Source organism: Hippocampus bargibanti, linkage group LG07, assembly GCF_051943395.1.
Source record: "Hippocampus bargibanti isolate YZ-2025 linkage group LG07, ASM5194339v1, whole genome shotgun sequence".
Taxonomy (NCBI): Eukaryota; Metazoa; Chordata; class Actinopteri; order Syngnathiformes; family Syngnathidae; genus Hippocampus; species Hippocampus bargibanti.
In genome coordinates, this window is record NC_142740.1 from 2,968,959 (window position 1) to 2,983,000 (window position 14,042).

Consider the following 14,042-nt stretch of genomic DNA (forward strand, 5'->3'; position numbering starts at 1 on the left):
TCCAAATACTTCAAGAGACATTAATATATTCCACCTCCAACTCCCTCATGTGAATGTGTTTTGATTTTTTATGGAAGAAAAAAAATAAGTTGACAACAGTATAATGTTTTAGATATGCGTGCGTGTTCAATGCAGGAAAAGGCGTCACCTAAAAGAAAGAAAAAAAGTACATTATGAAGTGTCCTTGAAAGTTTTGAAAGGCGCTTATAAATGAAATGTATTATTATTATTAGTAGTGGTAGTATTTATTATTATTATTATTATTAGTAGTAGTAGTAGTAGTAGTAGTAGTATTTATTATTATTGCTATTATTATTATTATTATTATTATTATTAATTGTCTCCTCGTTATACACTCGTGTCGAAGTAATATTTCAAATGCGCTACATAGACAAAAAGAAACCCAACAGTCGTTGTCTGAAATACTTTTATTTTGAAGAGCAACCCGCCTAACTGACGTGACATCACTCCACGAGTAGGCGCTCATACCTATCAATTTATACATTTCCCCTTAGTTTATGCGTTATTTTTTATCATTTCAAATAACGTACAGCGTAGTACATCTTTTATACAGGGAAATTTTTAATTGTGAACCGAATTTACAAAGACCATTTTGGCGCGAATTCAGTTCGTCAAAACAGCTGTTAGCCAAACATAAGCTGGCCGCTGATTGCTACGATTATCACGGCAAACCAGAAAAAGTTCAGAAGATTCGTCTTTTAAAATCACAAATGACTATTTTCGAAGCGTTACAGAGTTAAATAACTAAATAAGAATGGTTTCATATCGTTACATTTTATTTTATTTAAATTTACTTTGAAGGCCATACAAAGTCAAACTGATCTGGCGTCACTTCCATGCGGAAACATTCCTCCACCTTGTCGAAATACTCGACTCAAAACCGAACGTGAACGTGATTGTTTATCCTAGAATCTTTCAAATCGATAAATTATTTCTCGCTTGGTTCAAATGGTAAGTACTTTGTATTGTGATCCGATGCGAGTTTACGGTAATTCACGACTGAGCTTGTGAGCTCATAAAGCAGCTTTATTTTACATTTTATTTTTAATACATATGATGCATTCATTCACACCATATAGTACTTAAGACGTGTACGCCTGTGTTTTAATAAAATAGTTTAAATTAATACGAGGACATTTTTAACTACATGTTACAAATACGTAACATGCCTGCAAATTATTTTTTTAAACCAAGTGTAGTAAAGTGCTCGTTTTTTTTAAATTACCATTGAAATGTAACTGTTTTCTCCTAGGTTACCACAGATGTCAAATCGCTGGTCCAAAGGTTTTACCAGCTGCAATCCGAGCGTCTGGAGACCTATCGACTCTTTCAGGAGTAAGTTTGTGTGTTCTCCTGCTAATAGAGGAATGCCTTGGCTTGCGAATTTAATTGGTTCCCAGACAGAGTGCGTGAGGCGAAAATTGTGTATTCCCCAAAAATAATTTCCCATAGGAAACCATTAAAATGAGAATAATCCGTTCCCAGGTCCTCATAAAACATAATTTTCTACTTTTTAATTTTCTAAGCCTTAAAACTACACAATATATACCTTATTTTATGTATAATAAATGTGATGTGGTATTATAATTAAAGAAATGAACTGTACTGTATAATAAAGTCGTTTTATTGACCTTTGTGATGGTCGTTGATGGCTTGATGGAATGGAGTGGCCGCTTTCATCAGCATTAAACACTTGATGAGGAACGTTACCTTCTTCTTTCACCATCTTGAGGAATGATCCCTTGTAGGTGCTTTCTCTGCGATAATTTTATCTAGTTCCTCATCAATTGCGTTCTGTTTAGCTGGGTTGATAACGTTTTGCATCAAGTGTACAGATGGCTTGTGCGGGTTGTTTGTGGAGCCTGATCACAATCAGAATCAGAAAACCTTTATTCGATTGATTGATTGATTGATTGATTGATTGATGGGATATTTTAACCTTGCAGTCTACACTCTGTCTTTGAACTATTAAAGTTGAAACTCTCACTGTCGTCTGCCTGTCTCTTTAATGTTTAAACCACCCCCACCCCTCACTGCTGCGTTCTTGACCAATCACGTGGCTTTAACCGAAGACTGGGGGCGGGGAATAGAGGACAAAAACAGTCGGCTGCCATTTTGTTGTTAGAAGAATGACACATCACTCATTGTGGCAGCTCCGTGTGTATCCCAAAAAATAGTTCGTATGTCAAGGTAAAATTGTCATAAATATAACGTTCGTAAACCGAAAAGTTCGTAAGCCAAGGGGTTCGTAAACTGAGGTATCACTCTACATCATATTTTGTATTTGCAGAGGGCACGAGGCTTATCTGAAGACGGGCCCCCACTATGACTTTGAGCACTACAAGCAGCTGGTGCACCAAATCACGCTGGCCTTCAGCGGCATCTCCAAAGAAGTTTTGGACATTAAGGACAAATTCCAGCTCCACTTTGACCGCCCCGACCTTTCGGATCACATTGACAAGTTCCAGGCCAAAGAGAAGCACAAGCTACAACTGGTAAAAAAAAAAAAAAATATATATATATATATATATATATATATATATATATATATATATATATATATATATATATATACACAAATACACACTTCCAAAGTGTCTACACAAATGTCATTTTCTAGTTGTATTCTAGTATGTTTACTTGACACACTTTTGTACCTGTCAGTGCTTATAAATTAAATGTATTATTATTATTATTATATGTATTTATTTGTATTTATATATGTATTTATTTAAGTGTTTTATGTATTTGTTTGTTTATATTTATTTTTTTGTTTATTATGTATTTATATATGTATTTATTTATGTATTTATTTATTTATTCATTTATAGGTTTGTTTATTCATTCTAATAATGAAAGAACTTCCGGGTTGAGTGAATGCTGGCGCATGTGGCTGCCGCTGCTCACCCGCAGAAAAAAAATATCCTGTGACTGTAAAGTGTCCTTGAGAGTTTTGAAAGGCGCTTAGAAATTAAATATGTATTATTAGTATTTTTTTCAGAATCACCACAAGGGGGCATAACATAACAAAATACACTCATCCATAACATTTGTTCCAAACGACATAATAATAATAATATATTATCATATTATCATATATAATAATAATATAATATGATCATATTATCATATGATCATATTATCATATATAATAATAATACATTTCATTTATAAGTGTCTTTCAAAACTCTCAAGGTCACTTTACAGTCATAGGATATTTTTTTTCTGCGGGTGAGCAGCGGCAGCCACACGCGCCAGCAACCCGGAAGTAACATAAACTGAGCATCATTACAGAAGTAAAAAAAAAAACCACAATAACAAATAATATGACAACGCAAACACACATAATCTCAGAAAGCTAGCTAATAATAATAATAATAATTATTATTATTATTATTATTATTATCAAAGTCAGATTTATTATCAAATATGCTAACATGCATGACATACAGCACAGATGAAATTACTGTCCTCTGGGACCCAGCGTGCGAGGCACTTATAATGACTTTAACAAAAACATAATAAACACGAAAACGCCAATTTGCCGGAGAGAGAGAGGAGCCGATAATCATAATAATAATGATAATAATGACGCATTTTATTTATAAGCGCCTTTCATCAACTGTTTTTTTTCCCATTTAAAATAAAAGTTTTTAACTCATAATTGAATGCATTTATTATGAAATTTTATTAGGTAGTCATTTTGTTTGTATTAAAACCATGCGTCATGTTAGAGTACCTTACATCAATCTAACCCGACTTGTCATTTTGCGTTTAGACAGCTCAACTGCAGCTGGCTCGGCAGAAGGCTCAGGACCACCCGCAAGACCAGGAAGCCTCCCAGGAGAAAATCCAGCAACTTAAACATGAGTAAGCTCAGACGTGGTCACCATGGTTACGACGTCGCCCCGGTGTTGAGGTTCTTGTGTGCTTGGAATATTCAGGATCATCAAGACCCAAGAGGCACTCAGCGAAATCATGCAGGATTTCAAGTACGACTCGGAGGAGGGTGATTGACAGGTTGTTTCAAATTTCATATTGTTCGGTCTGTAGATTATTATCATATAATTCTATTGTGCATCATGAGTTTATTCGATAGATTGTAAAAAAAAAAAAATATTTGCTTCAATTCAATGAACATTGGGATGTAATGTGGCGTCGCCAATGCGGTTTATTCATCGCTCTTCGCAGAGGATGAAGAATATATGTCTGTGGGTATTCTTGTATTATGTGTTTATTATAATAGTAATAATAATAATAACAATAATAACTGTAACTGGCAAGTATCTTATCATTGGTTGCCATGTCAACCAATGACAAGATGCCCACCAGTTACACAGTTACAATAACAATAATAATAATAATATAATATAATATAATATAATATAATATAATATAATATAATAATATAATATAATATATAATATATTTTAGTTATCTGTTAGCTACCTAGCTTTCTAGGTAGCTAGCAATCTCGATAGCTATCTATTAGCTATCTATTAGCTATCTATTCACGATGTATTATATACAGTATATACCTAGCTAGCTATTTCGATAGTTATCTATTAGCTAGCTAGCTAGCTTTCTTTCTATTTCAGTTACACAGTTACAATAATATAATATACTATAATATAATATAATATAATCATATTTTAGTTATCTGTTAGCTACCTAGCTATCTAGGTAGCTAGCAATCTCGATAGCTATCTATTCACGATGTATTATATACAGTATATACCTAGCTAGCTATCTTGATAGTTATCTACTAGCTAGCTAGCTAGCTTTCTTTCTATTTGAGTTATTTCCGGGCTGAGTGAACGCTGGCGCGTGTGGCTGCCGCTGCTTACCCACAGAAAAACATATCCTGTGACTGTGAAGTGACCTTGAGAGTTTTGAAAGGCACTTACAAAGGAAATGTTCTATTATTATTATTATTATTAAAACTCAATATTATGTGAGTCCTGCAATTTGAGTGCAAATGACAAAAACCCTGGCATTGCAGTGGACACATTTTTGCACGTCTGGCAGTTAATGGGTTAAAACAATTGTTGATTTGTGTGAATTTGAAAGTCACGAGACTGCGAACGTGCACTGACTCATTACTACTGTACTCATGTAATTATACATGTATAATTCTTTTTTTCCCATATTTTTTTGAGGATGCAAACGCCACTTCTGTAGAACTTGTATACTTTGGTAGTTTTTTGTAATATATTTGGCGGTTTTACAAAAAAAAAAGAAGTTTTTTTGTCATCCGTGATTGGTAATTTGCATGCAAAGAAAACCTTTTGTCCTCGAAGAAAAAAAAATCCAGTCTGTGTTTATTTTGTTCTTTGCCTCAAACCTATTGTTGTTGTGTTTGGGTGCGCCTCGAAAATTAAATATATTAAGAGCACGTTTGTTGTGAATATGCAATATAGCGATTTTATCATCCATCTAGTTCGGTAGCATGTTGGCATTTGTGGTCCACCGAGGAACACCGATGAAAATTAGTCCCCCTGCCCCCCTTCTCTCGTAAAAATTTCGACTGTTCCGGGAGGGGGTGGGGCGCGCGTCCAAGTCGTTGCGTAAATTGACGCAACACGTTGCTTTGGAAACTCCGAGCCGCGCGTGAAGGCGTCGCCCGCTAAGGCGGAAGCGGACAACTCCCGTTGAAGGCATTAGTGATGGGAATTCCGGCTCTTTTCAGAGAGCCGGTTGTTTTGGCTCGGCTCACTAAAAAGATTCGGCTTTTATGGCTCCCAAATTGCTCCTCTGTTTGTTTTTGTTGCTGAAAATTAACTAACTACAAAAAACCACGTAAAATTATGTGAAAAACGAATTACTCATAAAAAAAAATATATATATATATATATATAATATATATATATATATATATATATATATATATATATATATATATATATATATACGGCAATAGAGGACCAAATTTATTGACGAAGAGATTGTGAGATGTTTCATATCTCCCGTCCCAACGTAAATCCGCTTCAATTCCAAGCCGCGGCAGTTCCACATCGGCGCACTGCGCTGACGCTCCTTCTCATCGCGGCTTCCTCAAGCCCGTGAATGGCAGTGAATGAGTTAACGACCCTCGGTAAAACTTTGGTGCTACAAGTCGGATCCTGGAGCTTACTCGGGTATGTGCGTGACTATATGGCTAGCTAGCTATCAAGCTAGCTAGCTCTCTATTTGTTATCTAGCTGGCTCGGTATCTATCTAGCGAGCTCTCTATTTGCTATATATCTGGCTAGCTATTGGCTTTCTATTAGCGAGCTAGCTGGGTGGTTGGTTATCTATTGGCTATTAGCTGGCAGGCTGTCTATTGGCTATCTGATGGCTAGCTGGCTCTCTATTGGCTATCTATTAGCTAGCTATTTATTAGCTAGATATCTGGCTGCTTATATATTAGCTATCTAATGACCAACTCGCTCGCTTTTTATTTATCTGAGTTATTCCGGGTTGAGTGAACGTTGGTGCATGTGGCTGCCGCTGCTCACCCACAGAAAAACTGATCCAGTGACTGTAAAGTGACCCTGAGAGTTTTGAAAGGCGCTTACAAATAAAATCGATTATTATTATTATTATTATTATTATTATTATTATTATTATTATTATTAAAAAAAAAAAGTCGGCTCCCATTCCGGCTCATTGTTAGCCACCGGCTCTCTTCGTTCACTTCAGAGAACCGGCTCGTTCGCGAACGACGCACCACTAGAAGGCATCACACTCGCCTCATGTGCTTCTCCAAATCACTCGATTCCCACTCGGGGACTTGAGAACAACAACCGCCATCATGTTTGTGCAAAAAGTATGGCTATACTTTTACACGGGCTACATGTTTCTCTTCGTAGTCTCCGTCAGCTTCGCCCTTCGCGTCTTGCACGTGTTTTCACCAACCTTAACCAAGAAGGTCATTTTGAAAATGAACGAACGGACCACGATGAACAAGAACCCCATTTTCAGTTACGACGACTGGGGGCCAACCTTCCTTACCGACAAGTTCGTCAAAACCGCGGCGGAGCACATGTGGTCGTCCCTCGGACAGAAGGCGTTCGTCGGGGAACCTGCTCCGGATTCGCCCGTGGTCACCATGGACAAGCGCCAGAGCAGCATCTGCAACTTTCTCAAAGGTTACGTGACAAACTTTGCACAGACAAATCGAAGAATAAGAATCTAAATTGATAACGGGGTGGGTTGGAGAGATAGTAAATTGTCGTAAAGGTAGCGCGGATGACGTCACAACAGCGACATAAATAATAACACATTTTAAAGGACAACCGACACCATTTTTTTGTTTCCTAACTGACATCCGAAAAACGTTTTAAAGCATCTAAAACACGCAGGCTGATATTTTTAGTCAAATGAAAAACACCAATAAAAATGACTTAGTGTTTTGGGTATTTTAGATTCTATAAAACGTTTTTCTGATGTCAGGAAACAAAAAAAGGTGTCGTTTGTCTTTTAAAACAATACATTGACAATGTAAAGTTATTAAGACAGCCAAATTGAACAAGCTAAAAATTTAATTTAACTCATTCACTGACATTCACAAATTTATTCGGGAATTGAAAATATGACGTAGAGCGCCATTCCCGAATTTGATCGGGGTTTTGTGACTGTAAAAGTGTCCTTGAGAGTTTTGAAAGGTGCTTAGAAATGAAATGTATTATTATTATTATTATTCTTATTTGGGTGCCGATCAAGCATTAGCCATGGCCTCTGGCAATGTTTTATTTTTATTTTTGCTTGCGCTTGTGCTTGTATTTTTATTTTTATTTTTATTTGTATTTTTGTTTGTGCTTGTATTTTATTTTTATTTGTGCTTGTGCTTGTATTTTTATTTATTTTTATTTTTAATATTTATATTTATTTTATTATTATTATTATTATTTTTTTTATAATAAAAATATGTTTTTATTTTTATCCTCATCAAACAATTTCTTTTGCGCATGCAGGTTCCAGGCCTCTCGTGTTGAACTTTGGAAGTTGCACCTGACCGCCGTTCATGTTCAAGCTGGACATGTTCAAGCAGCTTGTCCGGGATTTTGGTGACATGGCCGACTTCCTTGTCGTCTACATCGAGGAGGCGCACTCAAGCGGTGGGCACCTTGTAACCAAACTCTCTAAAATAAATCATCTCCAAATAAAATATTATTTTTTTCTAGGCTAATGGGGAATGATTTCAAATGAACTGATGTTATTATGTAGTCCCCCTTGTGTTGAAAATATAATACTGTACAGTGATACCTTGACTTACGAACTTAATTGGTTCCCAAAAGGAGTGTGTAAGGCGAAACATGTGTATCCCAAAAATTAATTTCCCATAGGAAACCATTAAAATGAGAATAATCCGTTCCCAGGTCCCTATAAAATATCATTTTCTACTAAATAAGCCTTAAAACTACACAAAATATACCTTATTTTATGTATAATAAATGTGCGATGGTATTATAATAAAAGAAACTGCATGATTGATTTCAGATGGCTGGGCCTTCACGAACAATCTGCAAGTGAGCAAACACCAGAGCCTGGAGGACAGAATGGCTGCGGCGCAAATCCTCATTAAGGAAGATCCACTTTGTCCCGTGGTGGTGGATCAAATGAGCAACTCGACCGCCATGGAATACGGCGCTTTGCCCGAGAGGCTCTACGTGCTGCACAAAGGGAAAGTCCTCTATAAGGTGAGCCCTCGGCTCAACGCAAAGGGTCTTCATAATTCCCGTGTCGACGTGGGGGAGTGCTCACGCGTCAAAATGTTCTCACCACGTGACAGTAAAGTGTCCTTGAGAATTTTGAAAGGCGCTCAGAAATAAAATGTATTATTGCTATTATTATTATTATTGTTGTTGTTGTTATCATTATAAGGCTATGCTATCCTAGCAAGTACAATATCGCGGTTCAGCGTCTAACGCCATGCTAGTAACTACAGTAAAGTCTCGTTATATCGATATTCAAGGGAGTCCGAAAAAATATCGATATAACCGGGACTATCGATATATCCAACCCTGTTTGCATGTAATTTTCTCCGTGCGTGCATAGAAATAGTATCGATATAACCGGGACTATCGATATATCCGATATCGATATAACGAGACTTTACTGTATATATAAAAAAAATATTAATAATATACAGTTTATTTCTTTAATTACAATACAATAGCACATTTATTATACATAAAATAGGTTTATTTTATGTAGTTTTAAGGCTTATTTAGTAGAAAATTATGTTTTATGGGGACCTGGGAACGGATTATTCTTATTCTAATGGTTTCTTATAGGAAATAAATGTTTGGAAAACGAACTTTTTGCCTTACACACACTTTCTGGGAACCAATTAAATTTGTACGATGAGGTATCACTGTGTGTGTGTGTGTATATATATATATATATATATATATATATATATATATATATATATATATATATATATATATGTGTGTGTGTGTGTGTGTGTGTGTGTGTGTGTGTGTGTGTGTGTGTGTGTGTGTGTGTGTGTGTGTGTGTGTGTGTGTTCATGGAAATATTCTGTGTATGTGTGTGTTACAGGGGGGCATGGGGCCTTGGGGCTACAAACCACAGGAGGTGCGTTCGGTTCTGGAGAAGATCAAGTAGGAAGGAAAACGCATTTCTGCCATGCAGACTCCTTTTTTTTTGTTTGAAAGTCACTAATACTTACTAAACACCCACGACGCCTTTTATTCATTGAGAATTTTTTTTTTTTCACATGCCCACACGTGCTGGACTGTGATGTCTGGACTGTATCTCAGCTAGTCTGTGTTTCTTGATGACGGCTACAGATAAAACCTTGCGGACTCTGTACCCTGATGACGTGAAATGTAGACTTTGAGATCCTTTCAGCCGTGACAAAGTGATACATTCCATTTATAGCGCTTGAAAAAATCAGTCAAAATGAACGCCATTGTTATGACCAACATTTTGTTTTAGGTTTCTGGCAATCCACATAAAATGCTTAAATATCAGACATTTATGAGCAGTGAAAGACTCAATTAATGATTATTAATGTACAGTGATACCTCGGTTTACGAACCCCTTGGCTTACGAACTTTTCGGTTTACAAACGTTAAATTTATGAATATTTTACCTTGGCATATGAACTATTTTTCAGGATACACGCGGAGCTGCCACAATGAGTGATGTGTCGTTCGCGAACGAGCCCGTTCTCGTAACAAGAAAATGGCAGCCGACTGTTTCCGTCCTCTATTCCCCGCCCCCAGTCTTCGGTTAAAGGCACGTGATTGGTCAAGAACACAGTAGCGAGGGGAGGTGTTTTAAACATTAAAGACACGATAGAGAGAGTGATAAAATGGATAGAAATCAGTGAAATTTGGACACGTTTCAACTTTGATAGTTCAAAAGCAGGGTGTAGACTGCAAGGTTAAAATATCCCATCAATCACCCTCCACAAATAACCCGCACAAACCATCTGTACACTTGATGCAAAAAGCTATCAACCCAGCTAAACAGAGCATTCCATTCCATCAAGCCATCAACAACCATCACAAAGGTAAATAAAACGACTTTATTATATAGTACAGTTTATTTCTTCAATTATAATACCATAGCACATTTATTATACATAACATAAGGTATATTTTGTGTAGTTTTAAGGCTTAGAAAATTATAAAATTATGTTTTATGGGGACCTTGGAACGGATTATTCTCATTTTAATGGTTTCCTATGACAAATAAATTTTTGGGATGCACACTTTTTGCCTTACACAGTATCTGGGAACCAATTAAGTTCGTAAGCCAAGGTATCACTGTATATATATATATATATATATAAGCAGAAGTCAAATGAAGCTGTTAAGCACTCTACACCGAGCCCTTCAAAATTGACTTCATTGATTTTCAATTTTCAATATTGATTTCCAGTCACGTTCAAAACACAGGATGTGCCAAATCATCTCACACGCTGACCACTTTTTACATGACAATTCTAGCGCAAACCTCCAGTAGCTGCAATTTGAAGGCCTTAAAGTTGACCTGTCTGTGACCGATGTTGGCCGACATTTGTCTCATGCGTTTTGTTTGTATTACCGTCTCACAAATAAATGATTTGCTTTCATTTTGGGTTGTTTTTTTTTTTTGTTTGTTTTCCGAAGATTTAAAAGATGAATAAGCTGTGAGATGTAGAAGGTCACGTGGTCATCAAAGGGATTATCTGTCAAACTCCAGAATGCCGAAAAGCTAAACTTCTGTGGAATTTATGTTGAATGTGACGTTTATGTTGGAATGGTTGAATTGATGGAATATGGGATAAGAGCCAATTCTGTGGAGGTCAGAAGAACATACTTTTGAGCATTTACACAGCAAACATTGAACGTAGTTGTCGAACATTGAACATAAGTGACTGTTGACAGTCACCTTCACGAGTGATGTGTCGTTCGCGAACGAGCCGGTTCTTAGCTCTCTGAAGTGAATGAAGAGAGCCGGTTCCGAACAAGGAGCCGGAAATGGGGGCCAACTTTTTTTGTCCTCTATTCCCCGTCAAGCCATCGACCATCACAAAGGGTGAATAAAACGACTTTATTATACACTACAGTTTATTTCTTTAATTATAATACCATAGCACATTTATTATACAAAAAAAACAAGGTATATTTTGTGTCATTCTAAGGCTTAGAACATTAGAAAGTAGAAAATTGTGTTTTATGGTGACCTGGCAACGGATTACTCTAGTTTTAATGGTTTCCTATGGGAAATTAATTTTTGGGATACACACTTTTCACTCCTACCAACACAACTAAAATACACGCCTACCAACACAACAGTTGTTCGTGAGTGCTATCATTGTCTTGTAAGCTTATGCGTTTCATTTTCGGTTTAGATTAATGAAAATCTTCGCATTTTAGTACAATGGTGATATCGTGTGTGGCTGTGTAAAACTTCAGCCATGTCAACTCCTGATAATTCAAAGAAAATGTATCAGCGAGCACACATTATTATTGTTATTTAAAAAATTCGTTCAACGGCGTCAAACACCGTTGAAATCGCCGCCTTTTCTTTTAGCCAATCAGAATGTAGGTTGTTCAGAACTGCTGGGACAAATATCTTCATCCGTCCTTCTCATTGGTTAAGACAAGCGTATGATCTGATTGGTTCAGCTCAGCTGTGCGCGGATGCTTGATTGTTGATGAAGGACGATATCCGAAAGCCATTAAAAAAATATTTTCGAAATACGCATAAAAATACTTTACACGACTCCACTAATCGACATCGTTTTGCTAAGTGGGTTATTTCAATCCTGTAGTTTTTTTTGTTTATTTTCAGAGTAGTTTTGTATCAGTAGAGACGGCTAGCATAGTTAGCATCCGCGGACAGTTTTTGGCATTTTCAGTGTAGTTATGCATGAGTAGAGACAGCTAGCATAGTTAGCATCCGCAGACAGACTGGACCCTCCGCATTAACATCCATGGTGAGTACGATGTGATTTATTGAAAGTTTTCATCCGGATCAAAATGATTATGAACATAGCGATAATTGAATACCGTTTTTCTTGTTATATTTGTCCATAATTTTGTAACGAGGGGGGCATTAGTTGGAATTGGTTGAGCCCACTAAAGGCCCCGATTCCGGAAACTCTGCACGCACCACTGATTGGCACTAATGTGTATATTTTAATTACAAAATAAGGTATAAGAAAAAGTATCGAGGATTCATATAATGTTAAAAATAGAGCTCGGTGGTTATATTCTAAAACAATATAAAAGCTAAATTAATTTCAAATGTAAAGCCAAATGTATTCACCCACTCTTGCACACTTTGACATTGACCCAATGATATTTTTTTATAGATTAAAATTTACGTTTGGAAAATGTGCATGTTTACTTAAATTAATTAAACATTTCCTCTGTATAATCCGAAATAGATTTATCACGTTCTGGAGAGCAACTCAAAGTTGCTCTTAGTAGTCTTTGGTATTTGACTATCATAAACCTTTTGGAACTAGCGTGTATCTCCCTCCGCCCCCTTAAAGGACAACCGACGTCCTAACTGACATCAGAAAAACGTTTTATAGCATCTAAAATACCCAAAACACGCAGGTGGATATTTTTAGTCAAATACAAAACACCAATACCAATAGTAGAAGGCATTTAAAGTGATTTTACAAATTATGGACACAACTTGTCGGTTGTCCTTTAACAATAAAGTTGTTTTTTTTTTTTTTTTAAACATGACCAGGAAGAAAAAAAGCTAATAATTTGCCTTGGCGCTTTGCATGCAGCTCATAAAAGAAAGGCCAAGTGGAAGCTGGTGTGTGGCACCGACGACCTCGCTGGGTCGACAGGTTCATCAAGTTTTCTGTGGCTGAAGGTCTCCTGAGTAATAAAGTAAGAATACTTTTTTTTTTTTTTTTTGGTCATGAATTTGTTTACTTGTTATGGCTGTAATCTTGGCCTAACTCCAAATGGATTCGGAATATGGTTCATGTACATGGAAAAATAAATAGGAAGTCAAGGTTAAGTAGAGACTGTGAGTACTTTCAAAACCTGCGCCCAAGGATAATGATCGCTACTGTTTTATCCAGTGGAAAAATCCCCCCCCCCCGCCCCTCAACAGTAGTGTTTCCTGTATTGACAGTACAGAACCGAGCGACCTGGCGTTCTTCAGTCTTTGTTTGCTGTCTGGAAAACAAATCTAATCTGTGTACCATATGGGTCATGACAGTTTGAAGAATGTGATGCAAACCGAGTTGCACATCATCTCCGATGCAGTTTATTATCCTCCGTGTCCAATGAAAAGTGTTTTGTGAAAAGTATCTCCATTTTTACCATAACCATAACTAAGATGTGGCCCGCGGCAAAAAAAATGACTTTGAGACCCCTGCTTTAAGTCATTTTTATTGGTGTTTTGCATTTGACTAAAATATCATACTGCGTGTTTTGGGTATTTTAGATGCTATAAAACGTTTTTCTGATGTCAGTTAAAAAAACAAAAAAGTGATGTCGGTTGTCCTTTAAGCATACTTGCGGGTTGAACCCGCAGACAAAATATCC

The 14,042-nt window shown here is 36.6% G+C and overlaps 2 protein-coding genes across 2 annotated transcripts; both read left to right on the top strand.

The window, feature by feature from the left end:
• The first annotated feature begins 842 nt into the window (after nt 1-842).
• rex1bd (required for excision 1-B domain containing) lies at nt 843-4,347 on the top strand. The gene is made up of 5 exons (XM_089001246.1): nt 843-972; nt 1,274-1,356; nt 2,312-2,516; nt 3,800-3,891; nt 3,966-4,347. The coding sequence occupies exons 1-5, from the start codon at nt 970-972 to the stop codon at nt 4,036-4,038; spliced, it is 456 nt and encodes a 151-aa protein (XP_088857372.1). The 5' UTR covers nt 843-969; the 3' UTR covers nt 4,039-4,347.
• Nucleotides 4,348-6,736: 2,389 nt separating this feature from the next.
• On the top strand, nt 6,737-11,110 carry dio1 (iodothyronine deiodinase 1). The gene is made up of 4 exons (XM_089001416.1): nt 6,737-7,151; nt 7,977-8,120; nt 8,503-8,702; nt 9,568-11,110. Exons 1-4 carry the CDS (start codon nt 6,815-6,817, stop codon nt 9,631-9,633), a joined length of 747 nt encoding a protein of 248 aa, XP_088857542.1. The 5' UTR covers nt 6,737-6,814; the 3' UTR covers nt 9,634-11,110.
• The last annotated feature ends 2,932 nt before the right edge of the window (nt 11,111-14,042 follow it).

Bases quoted from the DNA above. Each gene is read 5' to 3' on its own strand.
- rex1bd (XM_089001246.1), top strand. The intron at 1,357-2,311 runs GTAAGTTTGTGT...TTGTATTTGCAG, and splicing joins ACCTATCGACTCTTTCAGGA to AGGGCACGAGGCTTATCTGA. The intron at 3,892-3,965 runs GTAAGCTCAGAC...TGGAATATTCAG, and splicing joins ATCCAGCAACTTAAACATGA to GATCATCAAGACCCAAGAGG.